The 20,444-nt window shown below is 39.0% G+C and overlaps 1 protein-coding gene across 3 annotated transcripts in view; it reads left to right on the top strand.

The window, feature by feature from the left end:
* ALDH8A1 (aldehyde dehydrogenase 8 family member A1) overlaps positions 1-20,444 on the top strand; it is a 33,905-nt gene that overhangs the window by 1,024 nt on the left and 12,437 nt on the right. Inside the window, exons 2-7 of one of the 3 annotated variants that reach the window (XM_015813871.1) lie at positions 1,611-1,758; positions 3,180-3,335; positions 4,725-4,874; positions 5,236-5,492; positions 6,455-6,616; positions 7,457-7,634. In XM_015813871.1, the coding sequence (XP_015669357.1) occupies positions 1,611-1,758; positions 3,180-3,335; positions 4,725-4,874; positions 5,236-5,492; positions 6,455-6,616; positions 7,457-7,634 (1,051 nt within the window). The remainder of the gene's footprint in view (positions 1-1,610; positions 1,759-3,179; positions 3,336-4,724; positions 4,875-5,235; positions 5,493-6,454; positions 6,617-7,456; positions 7,635-20,444) is intronic. The other 2 variants (XM_015813879.1, XM_015813888.1) reach the window with 2 other exon arrangements.

The following is a 20,444-nucleotide window of genomic DNA, read 5'->3' as shown; positions in this document are numbered from 1 at the left end:
CACATATCAAAGGCAGGATCAGGAGAACCAGTTCAAGCATAAAATTTGAATTAATTTTGAATTCAGTTAAATAACGAATTAAATTGATTTATTATAATTAAATTAATGGTATGTATATTTTTCTTGTCTTAGATAGCCTTTGATAGCAAATTTTAGATCAGCTTTGGGGAAGGGCATGTGCAAGCAGGCGTAGCACATGGAATGCTACTATACACTGCACAGAAAATTTCGGTTACTGGTTAGTTTGAAAATACAAGTCTAATACTATGGCACTGCTTAAAATGAAAGACATTGTGACAATTCTGCAGAGTTCTGCAGGAGTAACAGCTCAACAGTGCTGCCTAGTGGCTGTAATTCTGAATGTTAAATTGGAAAGTAAGCAAGTAAAAAATACCAAGAGAACTAAAATGATCCTTAAAGGCAGTGGTGGGATTCAAATATGTGAACAACTGGTTCTCTGTGTGGATGCCGCTTCCAGAAGTCCATTCTGGGCCAGGGCAACAAAAAATTAGCTACCGGTTCTGCCGAAGTGATACGAACTGGCTGAATCCCACCACTGCTTGACAGGATAATTAAAACATATACAAATACATGTGCCTATTTATCAATTGGGATGCCTTACCCTTCTAATTCAAATATATTTGGCATAACTTGAATAGAGCTGTTCAGTTTCTACCTTTAATAGTCATATGTCTAGATCAGTGATGACGAATCTCTGACATATGTCAAAGGTGACACATCACCACATTTTGGGTGACACACCAGTGTTAACCAACGCCCTCCAACTATTCTTGGAAAGCATAACCCACTCTCATTTTTGGAGGTTGTGGAGGCCGCATGGAATGGGGTATGTCTCTCATGGTCTGCTGATGCTCTGGAAGTTGTGCGAGAGGGTCTTGGCCTTTGGATTCTCCAAAAAACATGTGAGAACAGGGCATGCTTTCGTATGATTTTTGGAGGCTTCAGAGGCTGCTTCAAGAATAAAGGCCTTGTGTGACCTGGAGCAACTTCAGGTAGATGGCAGGGAACCTGTCAACAAAAAGAGAGCACCACCTGAAAGTTAGCAATTCATGGCAGCACTGGACTGTGGGAAGCAATCACGCCTTGGGGAATGGAGTGACACGGCTTTTTTGAGTGGCAGCCGTGGTGCTAGCGCTATAGTCGAAGCTCAGGCCTTTACTTCAGGCTCAACCGTTGTGCTGTCACTGAGCTCTGTTGTTCAGTATGGTCTAGATGAGGGGAGACAGAATTGTTTCTGTTGTTTGGAGAGGAGTGTGACATGTCATCAGGGTTCAGTTCAGTATTTTCCAAATTTTTGAGATGCCGAGCTCAAAGATTTGCCATCACTGGACTAGATCAAGCTTGCCTAGGAGATAGACATTATTCTGTATTGCAATTGATAGGATGACAAAAATCCTTTCAGCTTATAACTAAGGATTATTGATTTTTACCTAACCCAGGACATAGCAGCCTTCCCTAGGTCTGCTCTGGATCTGAACTTTGGCCTCCAAGAAAGCTGTATTTTCTGCTTTCTCTTAGTTTCTGTTAATATCTAGTATCATGCAGGCTTTTGCTCATGCAAACATGTGTTTATCTATTGCATTTTTAAGGTGGAAGCTGCTGTCACAGCTGCCCAAAATGCTTTCCCAGGTTGGTCTGCCAAAAGTCCACAGGAAAGGTCAAAAATAATGAGCAAGCTAGCAGATCTTATTGAAGAAAATCTGGAGTCATTTGCGCAAGCAGAGTCAAAAGATCAAGGTAAAGGAGAAAACCTGTTGATTTCTGCCCCTAGTGATAGTGGGTTAAGAAAATAATAGCAACTCTCAGCACCAATGCCTATAGGACCAAGAGTCCATTATACTGAGGCACACCCCACATTAATTCCATATTCAGTTTCAAGACAAAGGCAATGCTTTTAAGAAATTAAGGATACATTTCTTGCTAGTGACATATATCCAGTGCTTTTTTTGTAAAAAAAAAAAAAAAAGGTGCCAGAACTCACACACGTCATACAACCCACCTTGCCTACCCTACAAGGTTCCATTCAAAAAAGGTGCCGGAACTCCATTCTGGGCGTTGTATGACAAAAAAAAGCCCTGCATATATCCAATCTCTAGTGCTGTCTGTAGTTACAGCCATTTTGTCAATTGTTCTTTCTGTAAGAATATAACTAAAATTCTCAATTGGCTTTGTAAATAAGAGGGAAAGTGGTTTTGTTTTTATTTTTAAATGTGAATGTGAGAAAAAGCCAAATTCCAGTTTGTCCATTCAAACAAGGAATAGGCAAGTTGTGTTGTTCATCTAGGGTTAATGAAAACTAGATGCAGTACAACAAATCTAGGTAGCTACATATTGCCCATCCTTTAAAATATGTGACCATCTAGATTTGTTGAATTCCATCTAGTTTTCACTGACTTTAGATCAGGGGTATCAAAATCGCCACATCACGTATCACGACGTATCACGACTTTTTTTCCATTGCCGGCAATGGGGTGGGCACGGCTTCCGTATGATGAAACTGGCCCGTGGGCCAGCAGTTTGACACCCCTGCTCTAGATGAACAATATAACTTGCCTATTCCTTGTCTGAATGGACAAATTGGAATTTGGCTTTCTCACATTCACATTTAAAGATAAAAACAAAACCACTTTCCTTCTTATTTATTGATTTATCTGGATTTGAGTCATTGTGTCTTTAGCTATGTATTCAGGTGCTGGGTTACAATTATCGCTTCTTTTTGTTGAGCTCCTTATATTTAATGCAACCTCAGACAGATACAATATGCTGGGAATAATTGTACCAATAAACTTAGCCCAGCATAGATTCTTCATAATTAAATTTCTGCATGGACAAAAGTTATTTTAGGGATGGATCTCCTTGTCTGTATTGATGTAAAGATGTACTCTCATGGTCAAATGTGGCCAGAGAGATTTATATGGATTTGCCCATAATCCTTTAATTTCCTCTTGCTTTCTTGTGTTTTTGAAGTTTTATTTTGAATATTTAATTGTCTTCTCCCCTCCACTGCTTAATAACTGGACAAGTTTCATTTGCATAAAAACTGTTCTTGCAAAAACTATTTAGAACATGAAACCTATTGGAACAATTTGTACATTTCAAAAGCATTGCAGCAATATCTTCAAGTATAAAACTATTTGGTAAATATCCTTCTGTTCCAGGAAAAAACATTACTTTTGCCAGAACAGTGGACATACCCCGAGCAATATACAATTTTCGCTTTTTTTCATCATCTATCCTTCATGAGACAACAGAATGTACACAGATGGATCACATGGGCTGCATGCATTATACTGAAAGGTCACCAGTGGGAATTGGTAAGTCTTTGTCAAAGATCTGCAGATGGTTTTTCAAAAAAAGAAAAATAATCTTTTTAGGACTAGTATAATGTTAGTAAATTTAGCTTTAGCATATTGCCATTTTATATACAGTTGTTGGAACTAAAAAAAATTTCTCGTTTTGAACTATAAAGCAGAGATACTCGGTTGCATTTGGCCAACAAAATACAGGTATCGTTCCCCAGAGTTGTTACCAAATTATGATTTTTAATGTAATAAAAGGGGGAAATATTAAATATATGACTGCTGCATAATCATAGGAAATTAGGTTTTGTTCTAGCTTTATTCACTAGTTTGAGGAATATAGTCCTTGGCATGCCATTTAAAGACTTATGTAGTCTGTAGTGAGGACATCATGTGATCACAATTCCAACTTTCTGCTGGCTTCCCCAGTGACTTTGCTTGTGGGAAGCCAGCAGGGAATATGGGAAATTGCAATCACATGACTGCATCTCTTTGAAATGCTGTAATCATGAGCCGGGTGCCAAAGCACCCAGATCATGATCATGTGACTGTAGGGATGCTACAACAACCAGAACGCCAAGTATCTGTTGTAAATTCCTTTGTCCAATACTGTAACTTTGAATGGTCACTGACCTAATGGTGATAACCCTAGAACTACCTGTAGTTTAAACAATTCAGGGCTGCAAGCATCCAGATGACCACTAGATGTCACCATTCACTTTTCAGTGTCTTTTTTTCCCTGCAGTTTAATGATCATAGACTTTTATATCTCAAACCTGGTAGCTCTCTAGTACAGTGTTCCCCAATCTTTCCCGATTGGCGGCCCGGTGTGAGGGGGTAGGGAGGGGAAGGTTTTTGTGTGAGGGTTAGGGGTTAGGAGGGGCAGGCATATGTGCACACAGATTCATTGGTGTGAGTGGCGGGTGCGAATGCCTGCCGCTCGAGCAAGTAGGGCTGTGCACTGGTTGCAACTAGGCCACAGCCCAATAGTGGGTTGTGGCTCTAGTATAAAGCACAGCTTGAAATTTTCCGTGTTTTTCTCTAACATGGGTAAGTCCATTATAATGAGGTTGCTCAATTAGAATATAATTAATTGGCAAAGAACTATACTTTTAATAATGAGCCAAACCTGTTATCTGGGCATGGCCTGCCTTGCTCTGCCTAATGATCCAATAGCTCATTATAGAACCTGAACAGTAGTTATTATTCGACATTTCCATTTACTTATCTCCTTTGCAGATTGTTTAGTATTTAGAATGGGTGCTAAAGCAAAAGACTACTGAAGCCTATATAGAGCTGTCCTGCTCTGTTATCTAACTGGGTATCAAAAGAGGATCACAGATTTCCTAAGTATCAAATTTCTTGTTTAAGCAGATTTGTTCCTTTTCCCTATCTTTTTGAAAGCTGGTTTAATTAGTCCTTGGAATTTGCCACTTTACTTACTGACCTGGAAAATTGCCCCTGCTGTCATGTGTGGAAATACTGTAATTGCCAAACCGAGTGAAATGACATCTGTCACAGCCTGGATGATGTGCAAACTTCTGAATAAAGCAGGTATGCCTGAAAAATAACTCCAGTAAAATAACTACAGCAGTATACATATTGGTGATTCAGGATACAAGTAGGTAACACTATGAGTCAAAGGCTTATGTATCAAATACGCGATCAATGTAATATTCCATTGGTAGCATGTTTTTGAACACAATTGTAATGAAATATGACAACAGATTGAAAAAATATCATATAACAAGCAAAGAATATCCATCATATATAACCCTTGCGTACTCTAAAAATAGTTAGGATCATGGTATTGTATTAAAAGTATATGTTTCTGAGCTGCCAATTAAATGGAATATACTACATTAGCATGGAGTTTCATCTGTTTATGTGATTTTCCTCCTCTGCTGCCTACGAGGTTTTCCTCCGGGTGTGATAAATGTCGTGTTCGGAAGTGGGCCCAAAGCTGGAGATGCGCTTGTTTCCCATCCGGCGGTATCTCTGATTTCCTTCACTGGGAGCACACTCACTGGCCAGCAAATCATCCAGAGGTCTGCTTTGTACTGTAAGAAGCTTTCCTTGGAGCTAGGAGGCAAAAATCCAGCTATCATTTTTGAGGATGCCAACTTGGATCAATGTATTCCTGCCACTGTAAAATCCAGTTTTGCTAACCAGGTATAAACTGATAGTTGCTTGCTCATCCCTTTGCTAACGCGAGCTTTGCTTCTGAAGTTTGAGAAACTGTGGGTCCTCATAACAGACTCTAATATAAAGACTGAGTATATTATTCTGAATCAGATAATTCATTTTTTTTACTTACTGGAATTGGGCAGCTAATAAATTGCAATAAATAATGATAACATTCTGAAAAAGAGAATTAAAAAAAATCTGACTTAACAGGGCATCCTCTCTCAGTTAATGCTTATTTATTTAGCATATGGCAAGTGAGTGTTTTGATATTCCTTGATAATGATGGATAAGTGAGCACCCTTTTTCTATCACAATTCATTTTGGAATAACTCTTTCTGGTTCATATCCTCACAGTTTGCCACTCTAAAGAGTTCTCTTGCTACTGTTCTACACAGAACACCTCAAAAGATCCAGCATATAAGATCCAACATAAGATAATTCTCCACTGACTTACTTTCCTACAATGGGTTGCCCATGTCTTTTGGTGCTGTGTCTTGGGGCTGCTCACATCCTGGACTGGGTACCAGGAGGGGAGATAGTTAGTCTTTCTATAGCCTGCCCACTCTTCCTTGGAAATACCCAAGATAAAATATGATCTTCCCTTTTGCCTGTTGGAAATGAAAGCAGTAGTCCTAGAAGGAGTAAAGTGTCATGCTCCAACAATTTCTTTCCCCCCAAATTTGACTTGTCATTTGGTAAAAATGGATAGGGATGCTAACAACAAACTATATAACAGCTTGCTGGTATTTATGGCATAATTGTAAATCTTAAAGCTTGTTAATTTACTGCTCTTACTGAAATCTCGAAAGCAAATTCTTCCTTCTGTAAATTAGACAGAGTTTCACTCTGATTCTGATACACCTTTAAAGAACCTAAAAACTGCTTCAATGAAATAATGACTCCTTATTGACTTTCTCCCTTTTCTGCACATTGTTCAATCTTGTCAGGGTGAAATATGCTTATGTACCAGCAGAATCTTTGTTCAGAAAAGTATTTCTAAAGAATTCTTGAGAAGGTTTGTGGAAGCTGTTAGAAAATGGAAAGTTGGAAATCCTTCAGATCCCACAACTGATATGGGAGCATTGATAAGTAAAGATCATTTAGCAAAGGTAAACAACGTTGGAAATAGCTTTAAATTTGCTAAGTTAGCTGCAGATATGTTTCGTCCTCCTTAGAGAAAGTACTGCAATATATTGTGATAGAGATTTTATTATATCTTGGTAAATTCAGAGTGGTTTTTTAGACAAAGAATAGGTCTTCTTTTAAACACTTGTTGAAACACTTGTTTTAAGATGTTTCAGGCTCAGAGTATTTGCTAAAGCTTCCCTATCAAAATTGTTTACCATTATGTAATTTTGCCAGTTGTCAGGTTTGCCTGTGTGTTTTTTATTGTGCACACTTGTAAGTAGCAATATGACTAGCTGAAACATCTCCCTAGTGAAGTCAGATCCACTGATGGGTGCACACAGATGGAGAGAATCTGATATTTCCTCTTACCAACTTGCTTCTCAAATATATTGTCAGCAGAATTGAAGAACACATTTCAGATTCTTCTTCCAGAGCTTCAGATGTTGAAGTGTCTAAGATTTTTATACCTTTCTTAATGTAATACAGTATTGAAGGTTTAATTAATAATGCTGCATGAAATAATCACACAATGTTCCAATGATAAAATTGCATTGGCATTTTCCTGTTATAAGATGGAATGTATGTTTAAATAAATGAATTAAAGCAAATCAGCTTTTAAGAAGCTAATGTTTTTTTAAAATATCATGTGAAACACAGGAGCTTAACTAACTCATACAATATGTCTAGGTATAGATGTTATATAGTAAATATGTAGGTGTGAGAGTGTGTATTCATATGCATTGGTCTTTTATTTCCTTATTGTTATTAGAAATTACTGAATTCTCTAAATATGCTTCCTCTTTTGTTGCTGCTCCCATTAGGTGAAGAAGTATATCCAGCAGGCTCGGGCAGAAGGGGCCAAGATCCTCTGTGGAGAAGGAATAGACTCACTGGATCTTTCTCCAAGAAACCAGAAAGGCTATTTCTTGCCTCCCACAGTTATCACAGAAATTGATGATAATTCTTGCTGCATTCAGGATGAGATTTTTGGTCCTGTAGGAACACATTACCACAAACTGTGTCTTCTCCTTCACTAATCCTCTCGGTTACCTCAGTTTATACCGGACCGTCGGTGTCAGACCAGTTTGTTACACCCGGCCTATGTAGCTCAACGATTTTCTGAGGTCAGACCTAACCACACCTGGTTAACAACCGAATAGTCTCTAGACTTAAACGGGAAACCCCCTTACTTTCGGAGTGGGATAGGTAGAGAGGGAGCTAAAGATTCCTATGATTTTTTTACTGAGGTGAAAACAGTTACCATAAAATATACTGATGTGAACTGATAGGAAATAATCCGTGCCATAATTCTCTGTGTGTGTTGCTTTGTCTCTCTTGATATATTGAGAAAAATGATGGTCATAGTTTATACTTTTATGTTTGCTAAATATACTGGAGAAAGGGGCATGTGAAAATAATTATAGGAGAGCTTACAGCTGGAAAATATATGGCAGAGTCTGTCATTAGCTTTGTTTTAATTTTAAAAGAGCTGATGAGTTTTATCTGGTTTAATGTGCTGTTTTAGATGCTGATGGGACCTCAAGCAAGACATCCCCCTTCTCACTTGTATTCTTCAACAACTGCTTTGGGAAACATGCTGTCTTTGAAAATAAAGCTAAACTATGGTGCCATAAACAGGATTGTTCACCATGAATTTGTCTAATTTTTTTAAACTTTTCCAAGTTGGCAGCTGCCATTACATCTTGTGGTAGAGAATTCCATAGACTAGCTATTTGCTAAGTATAAAGGGCTTCCTTTTAGCAGTCTTAAATTGAAAATTCATCTTCACTGCATAATTCAAACTGTAGTATCCAGCTTTTCCTACTATCTGTCGTACCTCATTTAACTTGGATAATTTTAGTAGACCTTTCTAGAAGCTTCTATAGGTCTATGAAGTCATTTTTGAGACAGTGATTAGACTGAACACGGTCTGGTAAAGTATTGTGCCTTAAACATTATATAAAGTGTTATATATAATTGATTCCTTAATATTCTCTCTTTCCTAATGATCCATAATTGGAATACAGGTAGTTCTCGACTTATGACCACAATTGAGCCCAAAATTTCTGTTGCTAAGCAAAACAGTGGTTAAGTGAGTTTTGCCCCATTTTACAACCTTTCTTGCCACAGTTGTTAAGTGAATCACTCCATTTGTTAAGTTAGTAACACAGGTGTTAAGTGAATCTGGCTTACCCATTGACTTTGCTCACCAGAAGGTCGCACAAGGTGATCACATGACCCCGGGACACTGCAACGGTCGTAAATATGAACCAGTTGCCAGGTGTCTGAATTTTGATCACGTGACTATGGGCATGCTGCAATGGTGGTGAGTGTGCAAAACTATCATAAGTCACTTTTTTTCAGTGCCGTTGTAACTTTGAACAGTCACTAAACAAACTGTTGCTAAGACGAGGGCAAGCTGTATAACATTTTCTACCGCAGCCACCCACGGGATTGACATTTCCACGGGGCTATCTTGTACAGCCTTGAGATCTCTCTTCTAAGCAGTAAGGAAAGGGACAAAGGAGGATAAGAGGGGAGGGGAGGAAAAAGGGAATGGAAGCATGTTGAAATATAGAAGACCCACAATGAATACAGTGTCCATTATGTCCATTAGAGAGCAGCAAAGTGCATTAATGACATGTGCACAGGCACATATAGCAACCTTCTGTTTTGAGAAGATAAAAGTAAACTTGCTTTAGGATTGGGGAAACCTTAGAACTAAGTAGTGGGAGGGTAAAGAGATTTGTTACAACAGACGCACTTGTGAGATGCAGTTTAACAACTGCAAAAATCCTGAATTTTTAACAGCTTTTTCAACAGCTGTCTTATCCTACAAAATTGCATAACCATCATGAGGATTTGATTTAATCATTTTATGTCAAGCTGATGAGTCAATTCATCTGTTAAGCCTTACAGATGGAAATGAATACCAATCTGATTATTTAGTTATTGCCAGTTGATTCCCTGTGTCCTGAATCTAGACATGCACACAATCATGCAAAGATTTCAAATTGGTGTATCAAAATAACGTCAGCATTTTTAATAGTCGTGTTTTGGCTCAAATTCATTGTTTTCAGAAGTGACATTGATTTAAATTAGAGAATATTTAATGAAATATGTGGGAAACTGGTGGAGATGGGCAACTGCATCCAGTAAATTATTGGTATGCACGTGAGGAGAAATTAAAAGGAGAATTGAATTTCCTACAGCATTCCTATAGACTAAAGGAGGAAATACTTGGACTGCATTTTAATATGAACTGATCTAACTTACACTTCCTGAGATAAGATATGAACTAGAAGTGACATCTCCAATTGCATATTTTAAAACGATTACATACAATTCAATACACTGAGAAAACTGGATGCAAATAGTATATTATTTGAACTAACGAACATAACTTTTTTTTTTAAATTTTTTTTAAAATATATAGAAAGCAAAATGGATATGTTATCTGTACTACAGACAAGTATTATCCGGTCTGGATAGTATTAAGCTCTCTGGGGACAGAAGTTTCTCTTTTCATAGCATCATAGAGTTGGATGGACTTCCAAAGATCATGTATCACATCTAGAGATAACTATGTCGCCTTGTGGCAAGTTGTGGGGGGGAACAAATTTAATAAATGTAATACTATTAAATTTATCAATAATTTAATATTAATTATTAATATTATTAATAAAAACTATTTATAAGAGCACCTGGGGTGCAAAAAAATATAGACCACTAGATGGCACCTATTTCTATTTCCTGCCATCCAGTTACTGTGGAGAGTTTTGCAAGATATGACTCCTTTTTTGCTTCAATTTTCCTGATAGAGAGCCATCTAGATTCAATATAACCATGGTTTTCTTCCCCCATCCTAAATGCTGTAGTAAATGGAGAGATAGTGACTGGCCCAAAGTCATTCTGGAAGCTTCATGGCTGAGGAAAGATTTGAACCTGGATTTCCCACTATTGCAGTCCAACACACTAACCACAACACCTCACTGGCTCCCTCACAGATCTCCAGTGGAAGGGGACTTGAGGCCTCCCTACCACTGACTTCTTCATCTGCCCTCATCCAGCTTCAAGCTGACTGAATACAAGGGTCAGGCTTATACAGGAATAACCAGAAAGCAAAGTTCTGATTATCTCTGGAGTGGCTGGATGTTTTCTGAATTCATATGCTGTTTTCTGAGATTTTGTATTGCCAGCTAATATGGAATGTGCAGGATGGATGCCGAAGCAGGAGGAGAATAAAAGAGGTGCCAGGATCAAACCAAACAGCATCATATTTGCAGTATTCAAACTGTCCCCATTAAATACTTACAGCATCAGGAGCTCTTCTTCCACTCTGGTCTCCAGAATGCAACTCACAAAACGGCTGGACAAGTTTTGTAGCCTCGCAGCTTCTCTTACCTCCTCTACTCCCAGAGTTGTTCAGTTTAGGCATCAGCAAAGGAAGGTTAAATATTTATGAGGATTGTTTATATTCAAAAGAAGCATAGAGTGGTGGAATATAATTTAGGTTTTTAGAAAAATTTTTCTTTTTTTTCTTTTATATATTTTACCTACTCATGTAGAATAATATACTTTGTGGAGTTAGAGATACTAATATTTGTTTACTTATATCTGAATATTATCCTGGGATTAGGTTTGGGAAGTCCGGGGGGGTGGGGGGTGGGGGTTTTTTCCTATAGCATTGTGTAACATTTGTGATGTTTTTTTTTATGATGAAAAATAATAAAAATTCTATATTGAAAAAAAAAAAATATTTATGAGGATTAAGTGTCTAATAGGCACTAGGTGCCTGCTACCACAAATGGAAGAAAAAAGAGATCTGATTGGGATTAAAGATGGAAGTTTGTTTTCTCACAGTTTTCAAGGGCAAATAGGAAGAGCTAGCTTATCTTAACAGCCTCCTTTCCAGGAGTTAAATTTAACAATGCAAGTCAATCACAGGACATATGCTTTTGACAGAAAGTGCGTGCTCAATCTTGAGAAATGCCTCTGCTCATTCCCACCTGTTTAGTAGTGATGACTTTTGTATTATATACCTCTAACCCCAGTGGTGGGATTCAAATATGTGAACAACTGGTTCTCTGTGTGGATGCCGCTTCCGGAAGTCCATTCTAGGCCTGGGCAACAAAAAATTAGCTACCGGTTCTGCTGAAGTGGTGCGAACTGGGAATTAGGGTGGGGACAGATTGGGGGTGAAGACGGAATCAAAATGAAAGGAACCCTCTCCTCTTTCTTTTACCTTTAGTAGACGGGATTCAACCGTTCATTAAATCCCACAGTGACTTTGACATAACCCACAATTTATAATACATTAACGTGAGCACGCCAACTTTGAATTACCGAAGTAAGGTCAAAGGATAAAAGAGTCACGCACCTTAAACACTTTGACACAGCTAAACCTATTCTTCAAAGCTGAAAACATAAGGCATCTTTTAGCCCATCTAATCAGTAGAATTGTTTCTCTTTATAGTAACACTGATTCAATTGGGCCTTCTCTGTAGCTGCTTCTGATCACAGGCATATGCTTCCTATAGAGAAAAGTTTAACATTTCTCTGTAGGGAGGTTTTAGTCAATATCTCAAATGTGTCATGGTTCCAATAGATGAAACCATTTAAAAGAACTTCAAGGCAAGGATTTCTTCCTTAAAGAACATTTTATTTAGGAAACGACATCGGCACATACAAAGATGAACCCAAGACTAAAATCCCCTCCCTCAAGCTACAAAGTAACAAGTTGCAATTCCCACCCCAAATTGCTTTCAAAAATCACATTCACCAATTATTTCAAAACGCGGGCTCTCCTCCCAGCTTTTCAGCCCGCCAAAACTCTTATCAGCACTGACTTTGGTTCTCACACAGAAGTATTGTTATGGCTAACTGAGAAACTTAACACCCCCCCTTCCCCTCCTTCATTCTAAAATCTCTAAACTAAAATGTGGCAACCAAGACAAAATGAAAAATGGCTTCAGTTCAGTTTGTCACATTGTTGACAAAATGTTTTTGAACTAAAGTATGGAAATAAAATATAGAAATACAATGAAACATTAAATTGTCTGGGTGTCACTATATCTTACAGCTGATGGGAGGTTGTGTTTCTGTGTCTGGGGACAGGAAAGGGAGTTTTTTTCTTATGTCCACATTTTCTTTCCTGCTATGTGGACATTTTTCCATGTATAAAGCATTGTTTGTTAACTTCAGCAGGTGACTGCATCTGAATGGCTTTGCCTGGCAAGTAGAATTGGGCCTGGATTGTACTTGGATGTGAAAGTAAAAAAAACCAACAACTCTGAAGAAGGAAATAGCAAACCATTTTCAGACTATGGTCAAGAAAACTATGTAGATGTGTTCATGAAGGCACCAGAAATTGAGTTAACTCAGCAAGACTTTGTCTTATCATCTATGAAAGCTTCTTATGGGAAGTGGAGATTTTCTTTTGTTAACTAAAACTATACTGATAATATCTTTAGCTTTTCCTCACCATCATTGAGCCAAACCATGTGCAACAAGTGATTTATTTTCAACTCTGCCCTTGGTATATTAGGGTACACTTTGCTATCAACACAAAACATCTTTATTGCTTTTAGACATAACTGAGGAAGCAATAATGCAGGATCCCCACTAGAGATGTATATCATCTTCTATCCACGCATTGTAATGCCCAGATAACTTTATAACAACAAGCTTATATTGCCATAATGATGACAAGGAGACATACTAATCTAAGCCACTAGTGGAGAAATGCCTTTATATTACCAAAACCTGCACTTTCATATTCAATATTGCCAAATTAATCTGCATTTTCATCAAATTTCTCCACACACAGAGGACAGATTCACTATTACAATAGAAGAAGGCTTACAAATTCAATATTTGTAAAAATGTAATCTCTTTTGTGTGCTTTGCTTTTCTCCCTTTGCATTCATCTTGTATCATAATGGGAAGGTCCACTGAATGGCTATGTTGGGCAAAGATGCTATTACAACGCACAGTACAGAATTCCTGAATTTATATTCTATTTTGCATGAATATGGGCGAAGGAGTGGCAGAACCTGGGGGCAGGGTGAAAAGGGGGATCAACCTAGAATCCCTAGCTTGCCAAAAGCTAGGTCCAATCCTCCTTGAGTATCATTGACCCTTATCTAACTCTAAGTAGGTGCTGACCATTAGCTGAGAAGATTCCTATGCATAGGCTTTTAGCAATAAATCAGTTTAATTGAACCTTCATGTATGTACCTGACAATGAATTTTCTATAAATTCCCATTAAATTGTGGGTCTTCCACTGCTGGAGGTTTTAAAGAAAAGCTTGGACAACAATTTGTCTGGGATGGAATAAGGACTCTTGCCCTGGACAGGGGGTTGGACTAGAAGATCTCCAAGGTCCCGTCCAGCCCTATGATGCCATGATTCTATAAGTTGTAGATTTCGCACTCAGCTCAAAGTGAGGTCTGATTTCTGAGATTGTCAGGATTGTAGAAGACATCTTTTTTGGCAGTTTACAAGAGAAGGGATAAAATTAGTTTGAAGATTCAGAATTCAAGGGCTATTTTATATTTGGCTCAAGATTTGATATTCGGACTTCACCCAAAACTTCAAGTCAGAACCAAATTTACTAACCATTTAGAACGCCATCCTCTGTCTCCATTGGATACCTCTATGCCTCAAATTTATCACTCCGTGATCTCATGCTTTTTTATTTGCCTCTGAATTTGAAGACCATTTGCCCCTAGAGCAGGGGTGTCAAACGGGTGGCTCACGGGCCGATCCCTCACGTGCAAGCCACGCCCACCCCTGTTCCGCAAAGGCAAACAACTTCATGATATGTCACCCTACGTCACGTGATGCATTTGAGTTTGACACCCATGCCCTACAGAGTGCCTCAGAACAGAGTGCACTGCCAAATATGAAATTAGGGATTACTCTGGAAGACCACTTTCATCAATATCAAGTTTATTTTAGTGGTTAAGGTGCTGGCCTAGTAATAAGGACACTATGAATTCTAGTCCTGCCTTAGGCATGAAAAACTGGCTGGGGTGACTTTAGGCCAGTCATTCTCTGTCACTCCAATCCACCTCACACAGTGGTGGGATTCAGCCAGTTTGCACCGCTTCGGCAGAACCGGTAGCTAATTTTTTGTTGCTCAGGCCCAGAATGGACTTCCGGAAGTGGCATCCACACAGAGAACCGGTTGTTCACATATTTGAATCCCACCACTGACCTCACAGGCTTGTTGTGGGCAAAATAGAGGGAAGGAATATTAAGTATGTTTTCCTCCTCGAGTTAATTATAAACAATAATAATGGTAGGCTAAAAATAAAATAAAAAATAAAATAAAATAAAATAAATAACTGTCTAGTATAAGCCCAAACGATGTCACAAGTGTCATGGAGACAGGGAATGAAGATATTATGATGTTCATGATACCACTTGCTCATCCCCTATATACGGTAGTCACATGGTATAATTCATATTCTCTTTTCAGGGGGAAAAAAGGGAGTAGAAAACAAATCAAGATGGTGGAGGTAGCTTTTTAAAAATGGTTTAAACAGGTATTATATGTAGACATTGGTAAATTAATTTCATTGGAAATTTCATATCTATGTTATTTGCTATCCAGGTAGGACTGGGGTGGAGGTAGGGATTCTTGCGTGGAGAATGTTGATCTAGTTGTGATATCATCTAGCCAGGGTTTGGGATTGCAGAGATTTCTGACCATGTGTCTTTTGTGTGATTAAAAAAACAACAACATTAGAGATTGTTGTCTATGGAAATTCTCAGTCATCCAGGTTATGGTTGTCCCAAAATTGCTTTTTTTTTCAAAAGGTAACTGGAGTTTCTTTGTTTTTCCTTGAAGACATTTTGCTTCTCTTCCAAGAAACTTCCGAGGAGTCAGAACTGAAGAAGCTGCTTGGATGAGAAGCAAAACGTCTTCAAAGAAAAACCCAGAAAGTCCAGTTGCCTTTTGAAAAAAAAGCAGCTTTGGGACGTTGGAGATTATTCTATCACTTATGCACACAGTTGCTATTTTTACTTATCGTTTTATGCTTTTGATCTTGTCTTTTTGATTTGCAAGTTGTTTTGCACAGGGTAATGTTATCATGCCGGGACAGTAAATTATGTTCCCTTTTGTTTATGTTGTCAGGAGGAGCTTTCTCATCTTGTGCCCTCTCTGGCCCTTCTTTCCCAGAACAGTCTCACCGAGGTTAACATCAATTGTGATTTTGGGGCAGCTGTCAGATAAGAAGAGCTGCACCCTTTCCTGAGGATGTGTCCCTTTCCCTTGTGTCAGTCCCACTCTAGAAAGACCAGTTCAGGTTCATCGTCTTGCTGAAACGTTTAGAAAAATAAAGACCTTCCCTGCTATATTTTTGTTACCCTTTTTATAAGTCCTATGAGCCTGAGCAAATGTTCTTAAAATAAAAGAACCTTCCAATTGTCCATGAACGCTATCATTCCAGTGGAAATGATGTGTGAGGTTATTTTTGTTTTTTTTAAAAAAAATGGTCCTGACTCGTGACAGCCTTTTCCTCGTAACTTGTATTGTGCTCCACTGAACTGCGGTTGCCAGGAAAAAGTGATCCGAGATGGGGTAGAGTGAAATCAACCGTGTGATATACTGAGAAAGGAAATACAGTTCAAATTATGGACATTTATGGGAATGATTCACATCTAATGCTGAAGCCAGGTGGGTGTCCCGTGAGAATGTTGTTAAGGCCATTGTTTTAAAGTGAGTTTGTTTTTGAAGAAAGTACAGGTAGTCCTTGACTTACGACTACAATTGCGCCCCAAATTTGGAATTGGGGATGTCTAATGAGGAGAAGGACGAGGGGATGACATGATAGCAGTGTTCCAATATCTCAGGGGCTGCCACAAAGAAGAGGGAGTCAAGCTATTCTCCAAAGCACCTTGAAGGCAGGACAAGAAGCAACGGATGGAAACTGATCAAGGAGAGAAGCAACCTAGAACTGAGGAGAAAACTTCCTGACAGTTAGAACAATTAACCAGTGGAACAACCTGCCTCCAGAAGCGGTGAATGCTCCAACACTGGAAGTTTTTAAGAAGAGACTGGAGAGCCATTTGTCCAAAATGGTATAGGGTTTCCTGCCTGAACAGGGGGTTGGACTAGATGACCTCTAAGGTCCCTTCCAATATCATCATCATCATCATCATCATCATCATCATCATCATCATCATCATCATCATTTCTGTTGCTAAGTGAGACAATTATGAAGTGAGTTTTGCCCCATTTTTATGACCTTTTTTGACACATCTGTTAAGAGAATTACTGCAGTTCTTAAGTTAGTAACACGGTTGTTAAGTGAATCTGGCTTCCCCATTGACTTTGCTTGTCAGAAGGTTGCAAAAGGGATGACGTAACTCTGGGATACTGCAACTGCCATAAATACATGTCAGTGGCCAAGCATCCAAATTTTGATCACATGACTACAAGGATGCTACAATGGTTATAAGTCTGAAAAACAGTCATAAGTTACTTTTTGCAGTGCTGTTGTAACTTCAAACAGTCACTAAATGAATGGTTGTAAGTCGAGGAATACCTGTATATACAGTACATAGTTTTTCAAATCAAAAGTGGATATGTTATTGTTCAACCACTTGGTTAGGCCCAGACCTGCAAATCCACTGCAATGAAGCTGGAATGGCTCCACAATTAAAACAGCCCCTCTGAAGAGAACTCCTGAGTTTCAAGCAGCAACACGTTTGTGTTTATCAATTCTAGATGTCTTCAGTCAAGCTTGCATTCCTCTCTCAAGGATATTTTAATTTTCAGAAGCCACATATTCTTTGCTGAGGCAAATAGATGAATTCCCCAGTCAACACTGTGATTACAATGCTCTCTCTGGAATGTGATTCTAAGAGTGTCATGGTCATCTCTAGGAAAGTGGCATCATGACCCTACAGAGGGGATAGATATCTCCTCAAATCAGAGTCTATCCCCAGAACAGCCTTGTCCTGCTGAGAAGACACCTGACTTACCATTTACCAAGGAGATGGCCTTTCTATGTTGCCCCTATATCATTGTCAAACCCATTGCTGATGTTCTGATGTGGAAGTAATGGCTTTCCGTGTTATGCTGGCATAAGATATTCCACATGGATATTTAAGCTTGAGATGGCATGGTTGGAGCTGGCATCCTAATCAGCTGCAAAGTTCTTTGAAGCTACTTCCTTTTGCCTGGTCCTCAGGTTCTGTGCCTGTTCTGCAGTATGGTTTGGTAGTGAGGAATTCTGTGTTCTTTTTATGGGTCAGTTGACCAATTGATCCAAAAGTGGTCACTGTCTCAACTGACAGACCGTGTAAAACAAAGCATCTGACAGATGGACACTCACACACCACTGCTGTTCTTGAATAACATAGAATCATAGAATTGTCGAATCATAGGGATGGAAGGGAATCATAGGGATTGAGGCCTTCTAGTCTAACCCCTGCCCAAGGTAGGAGTCCTTATACCATCTTGACAAATAGTTGTCCAATCTTTCTTGAAAACCTCCAGTGATGGAGCACACACAACTCCAGGAGGCAAGCTGTTCCATTGATTAAACATTCTTACTGTCAGGAATTTCCTCCTTATTTCTAAGTTGAATCTCCCTCTGATGAGCTTCCATCCATTACGTCTTCTCCTGCCCCCAGGTGCTATGGAGAAGAAATCAACACCCTCTTCCCTGTGTAAGCCCTTCAAGTATTGGAAGACTCTATCATGTCTCTCCTGAATCTTCTCCTCATTAGGCTGGAACATACCCAGTACCCTTAGCTATTCATCATAGGGTTTAGCCTCCAGACTCGTTAGCATCTTTGTTGCTCTTTTCTGCACTCTTTCTATGGCCTCAGCATCTTTTTTGAATTGTGGTGACTAGAACTGAACGCAAATTTCCAAGTGTGGTCTCAACAGTGCAGTGTAAAGCGGTATTATCACTTCCTATGATTTTGATGCCATTCCTGTGTTGATGCAGCCTAGAACGTCATTGGCTTTTCTGGCAGCTGCAGCACACTGTTGACTCATAGTTAAGTGGTGATCCACCAGGACACTTAGATTCCTCTCACAATTATTACTGTTGAACATGTACCTCTTATTCTGTACCTGTGCATTTGGTTTTTCTTGTCTCAATGTAAAATCTTACTTTTCTCACCACTGAACTACATCTTATTGGATAGGGCCTAATGCTCAAGTCTGTCAAGATCCTTCTGAATCTTGAGTCTATCTTATAAAATGTTGGCAATTTCCTCAAGCTTGGTGTTGTCTGCAAATTTGATGAGTTCCCCTTCTATCTCTGCATCTAGATCATTTATGAAGTGTACAAGTTGAGCTGCATGTGTGTGCTTGTGCACTGGCCTGCCACTTGTGCGGCCTGGTTGTGAATAGGCCACATTTCAGTAGCAGGCCACAGCCCGGGGGTTGGAGATCTCTGTTCTAGAACACATTCTGTGCAGCAAATCAATGCCCTGATGTTGTGGAATACACCTGTTGTGTAGGGTCAGCAGCACAGAATGACCCCACCCCAGATGTACCTTGAGGGTGGATAAGATGTGCATCAAAGTTTAGTATTAGAAGATTTTTTTCCCTTCCTCTGAGATGGAGAAAATGGCAAAAAAACAATGGGTGGATGAGTCCTCAGTTTATTCCAGGGATCTCCAACCTTGGCAACTTTTCTGGCTGAGGAATTCTGGGAGTTGAAGTCCACAAGTCTTAAACTTGCCAAGGTTGAGGGTCCCTGGTTTATTCATTGCCAAACAGTTCCAAAGTCTACTGTTGAATGAATATATAAAATATTTTGAAAATACTATGTTTGCAATAGGAGACAATATCCATAGCTCAGGTTTGAACTGTGAAGTCTTTGGAAGTCATAAGAAGAAGAACTCAAGCAAAGATGATTTCCTAGGGAAAATTAGCTGCTCTCAAATACATCAGATCTTTGCTTCCCCCATTTTTAACAACCGGATGTGGAATTGTATTGTACAACTGGAGGATTATTTATATCTTCCTCTGAATAGCACATTTGTTTCCTTGAAAATTATCAGGTGTGAAATTGGCTATTTTAGGAATTCTTTATGAGGCTCTAAATATAGCACTTCAGAAGGGTGGCTTAAATTTCACTGATGATTGATCAGTAAAGGGCAAAGACAAGTTGTGGAATTTCGTGTCCCTCTTTTGCTTTATGATAAACAGTAGTGCACACGGCACAGTATTTTTTTTTTAAATTGCATTTTTTTTTCGCCACTCTAGTTATAACTCTTTAACCTCCATCACAGGAATTTTTGCACAGCACATAAAAAGTGTTGACTGAGGGGGAAGAAAATGTTAAAGTTCAGAGTGTTTCAGATTACTCCATTCCATTGTCCTCATACAGTTGGTTTTCTTATCCCCACAAGTAGTGGTGGGGTTCAGCTAGTTCGCACCACTTCAGCAGAACCGGTAGCTAATTTTTTGTTGCCCAGGCCCAGAATGGACTTCCGGAAGCGGCATCCACACAGAGAACCAGTTGTTCACATATTTGAATCCCACCACTGCCCACAAGCACCGGATGACTTTCTGCCAGATTTCTCATAAAATGATTGCCATGGACAAGACCTGTCCATTCACAAATGCCCACCATAAGAGAAGCATGACCAGTCACAAAACATCCATTTATCAAAAGGCAAGCAATGGGATTTGTGCAGAAATGGAAGAGCAAAGAAATCCCCCCAGAGGAAGAGTCACTATATAAAATATTAGCATGTATGGAAATGGACAGGCTTACAATGGTTTTGAAAGACAAATGTGGATCAGTTTACTTCGAAACCTGGGAAAA

This window comes from Protobothrops mucrosquamatus, unplaced genomic scaffold, assembly GCF_001527695.2.
Source record: "Protobothrops mucrosquamatus isolate PMUCROS unplaced genomic scaffold, P.Mucros_1.0 scaffold_75, whole genome shotgun sequence".
NCBI lineage: Eukaryota > Metazoa > Chordata > Lepidosauria > Squamata > Viperidae > Protobothrops > Protobothrops mucrosquamatus.
The sequence above is the reverse complement of the archived record's forward strand: the minus strand, read 5'-3'. Positions and strand labels throughout refer to the sequence as shown.